Below are 3,360 nucleotides of genomic sequence, written 5' to 3' on the forward strand. Positions count from 1 at the left end.
AGCAACCCTTGTCGTCACACTGGTAAAAAAAGGCCGCCTCATTTCCAGTTTACGTGGATCTATTCAATTTGACAACTCTCAGTTGTTCAGCTTTGGAGTGGTGGATTTTAGCGCTTTTGTCTCATTCAATTTCAATATCAAATAATACTATTATAAAAATGACTATTAAAAAAAGTATGCAATCCTTGTTCTCTGAAACCAGGAGTGCACTGTCTATTTGGTAGTGGTTTCATATAAATCCCCCAAAAACGTTAGGAGCAGATAATTACGCAAAAATTGGGAGGTCGAAAAACAAAAATATAGGCACTCGACAATAATAGTGTGGCTTTCTTTGCAAACACACTAATGATATTTGATTGAAATGATATTTTATCTTGTCATTTGTATGCTAACCTCATTTTTTTAAACATTTGAATAATGCTTTTCTGAAGTTCTTTTGTCTTTAACCCATATATAAGTGGATTGAGTACTGGGGGAAATATAATAATTGATACACCCATAGCTCTTCTCAGGTATGGGGACGCATTCTCAAATCTGTGAGAGATCAAAGTGATGGCAGCATTGAATTCAAAGAATAAAAAAACCACCAGATGTGTTCCACATGTTTGGAGAGCTTTCCCTCTCGCATCAGCCTGCTTCGTCATCATACAAGTCAACAAGACCTGGATGTATGTGTATGTTACTATAACCAGTGGTATACCTTGAATTACGCCAGTGAAAAACAAGCCAAAGTAGTTATTGAACTTTGTGTCATCACAGATTAGTTTTTGCATAGCTGGATTGTTGCAAAAAATATCCACAATATTAGTCCTGCAAATTCTGAACCTTGCAACTAAGGAAAAAAACACTATGTAATACAAAATCTCTGCTAACCAAATGGCAATAATGAGTCTCATTATCGTTTTCGGAATCATGATAGAGTTGTACCTAAGGGGCAAGCATATGGCGATATACCTGTCATAGGCCATCACTGTTAGAAACAAGAGGTTCCCTGTACCATAGAAGTGAAGGAGAAAAGCCTGAAAGAAGCACCCAGGGTAGGAAATAGAGCGGTTCTTGGTCAAAATGCTGGTTACAAGCTGTGGTAGAAAAGCAGTGGCTCCAATCATGTCCATTATTGGTAGGTTTAACAGCAGCAGGAACATGGGCTTATGTAAACTCTTTGTGAAGACAATCGTTACAAACACCAGTGTATTGCAGAACAAAATGGTCATATATGTCAGAGTACCTACGACAAACACTGGGTATTTGCAGCCAGGCGGTAGGTCCAAGGACTGTAGTGTTAGTTGCATAGCCCAGTTACTTAGCGGATCACTTCCGTTCATCGTTAGATAGCTTTTGTTTCCAAAGAACGGGCTCTTCCTAGAAGAAATGAAAGAAAAAAAGGTTAATCAGTTATTACAGCATGAGGTGTAATATAAAAGTAATATAACTAAGGCTGTTAAAATCAGCGTGATAATAACGCGTGAACGCAATCTTATTTTAATCCGATATTATTTTTTGTGATTTGAAAGGTTTTTGCCCACAGAAAGTCAACATTCATAGAATATTATTTTACTTTTTAATTCCACTTAATATGCATTCAATTACACTTGCAGGAAGTGACTACCTGTTTCATTTGGAGCAAGTGACAGTTTACAATTCCCAAATCTGTTGTGTTCCGTAAATGTCATATTCAACCCACACCAAGTCAATAAAACTCCCTCAAGATCACTTGGTCTAGTTTTTGCTCATTGAGTACATTTGGTATGAATGATAAAGTCTCATTCCATTTGATGAACTTATTTATCTTCAATTAGAATGGATTTAAAATAGAAATTTAAAAATTAGTTTAATCGTGAGTTAACTCACCAATAATATATGATTAATCGCGATTACAATTTCTAATCATTTAACACCCCTTAATATAAAACAACATGATATCATCTAACTGTAACAGAAGGAGTCTCTGTCTTTCCTTTGATTTCTCAAAAACCATTCACCCGATCGATATCACACTTGACGGGTGTTTTGCTGAGGCCCCAATGAACTGAAGGGTTGAGTGTGAAGATGTTTGGATGAGCGGTAAACAAGAAAGCTGCAAGATGCAATGCCAGACGATAAGCAATTGACCTGTTCAGAACACTGCACTAGTAACTTAAATAGTGGTAGATATCGAACAGTTACACCATTTGAAAACTCCCCAAGACTCAGCGAGACACACATTGCTGAATACTCTCTCTCTTTCATCAATCATCTCACCTTTACTGAGATGCAGCATTGCGGCTGTAGGGCTGATTGGAAGCTATTTTATTGGCCTTTAACAAAAGGAACGCCCATTAATATTGTGACATAGTGTTGCCTTAGGGCCAGTAAATTGTGTCTTGGGGCCAGTTTGATGGGTTTTAGGGCTAGGTAATTCGGTGTAAGGTCCAGTTAATTGGGGCTTAGGGCAAGTTCAATGTGTTTCATCATTCAGCACAATGTAAGGTATATTAATCACCAAAAAAAATTGTTCATTGCACAAACATACATACTTACACATTAGACATTAGTCCAGTTTTGAAAGTATTACTTTTGTGTAACTTGTTTTGATTATGTGATGAATTTTTCATGAAAAATTACTCTTTAACGGCAGTACATTATCCAAAATGTTTCCAATTTTTATCAAAGCACTTTTTTTTTTTTTAACGTGTCATGCTCCTTTGAATAGTTGCTCATGCCAGCACCAAGCCTCTGGATTGTTTTCACGTATAGACTTTTATTGCCCAGGTATATTAATGGTCGACAAACTGTAACTGCCGATTGATGTTATCATAAAGTTTAACGATGCCATAAACAAAGTTTTACCCATACAGGGACACATTTTTTTTACTATTTAAAGTGGATAAATCTTATTTTATTGATTCCCTCTCCCTATCTCCCACAAACTCCTTGTCTTAATCTCAAAGTGGCCAAATCTACACGTTTTGTAGATTATTTTTTGTGCGTGCAATAAATCCTCACCAATATACACATAGAAAGTAATTTAAAGGGGACATATGTCACCAGGCGTGAGTCTGATTAGCCATTACAAGCAGTTCTGAAAATGTGCAGCTTCTGACATCACAGGTGGGCGTGTCATCCTAGATGGATAACTGATTGACGAGCAACGTTTAATAGAGTCCACTGGGTATGCTGATCTATCCAGCACAAATCTAGGTGGACACGCCCACTTATGATGTCAGAAGCTGCACACTTTCAAAATGGCTTGTAATGGCTAATCACACTCACACCTGGTGTTATAATATGTCACCTTTAACCTGTATTATATACAGTCTGAGTGAGTTACACCAACACTGGAGCTCGACTGGCGGGATACACTTTGTGAAGAGGAGGTTT

The 3,360-nt window shown here is 37.3% G+C and overlaps 1 protein-coding gene across 1 annotated transcript; it reads right to left on the reverse strand.

Annotated features, from left to right (window-relative positions):
• Window positions 1–299: 299 nt before the first annotated feature.
• LOC132475257 (olfactory receptor 4E2-like) lies at window positions 300–1,358 on the reverse strand. Its single transcript, XM_060076288.1, has one exon. It carries the CDS (start codon window positions 1,323–1,325, stop codon window positions 378–380), a length of 948 nt encoding a protein of 315 aa, XP_059932271.1. The 5' UTR covers window positions 1,326–1,358; the 3' UTR covers window positions 300–377.
• Window positions 1,359–3,360: the final 2,002 nt, after the last annotated feature.

This window comes from Gadus macrocephalus, chromosome 16, assembly GCF_031168955.1.
Source record: "Gadus macrocephalus chromosome 16, ASM3116895v1".
In the NCBI taxonomy this organism is placed as follows: Eukaryota; Metazoa; Chordata; class Actinopteri; order Gadiformes; family Gadidae; genus Gadus; species Gadus macrocephalus.

Bases quoted from the DNA above. Each gene is read 5' to 3' on its own strand.
- LOC132475257 (XM_060076288.1), bottom strand. From the start codon at position 1,325: ATGAACGGAAGTGATCCGCTAAGTAACTGGGCTATGCAACTAACACTA.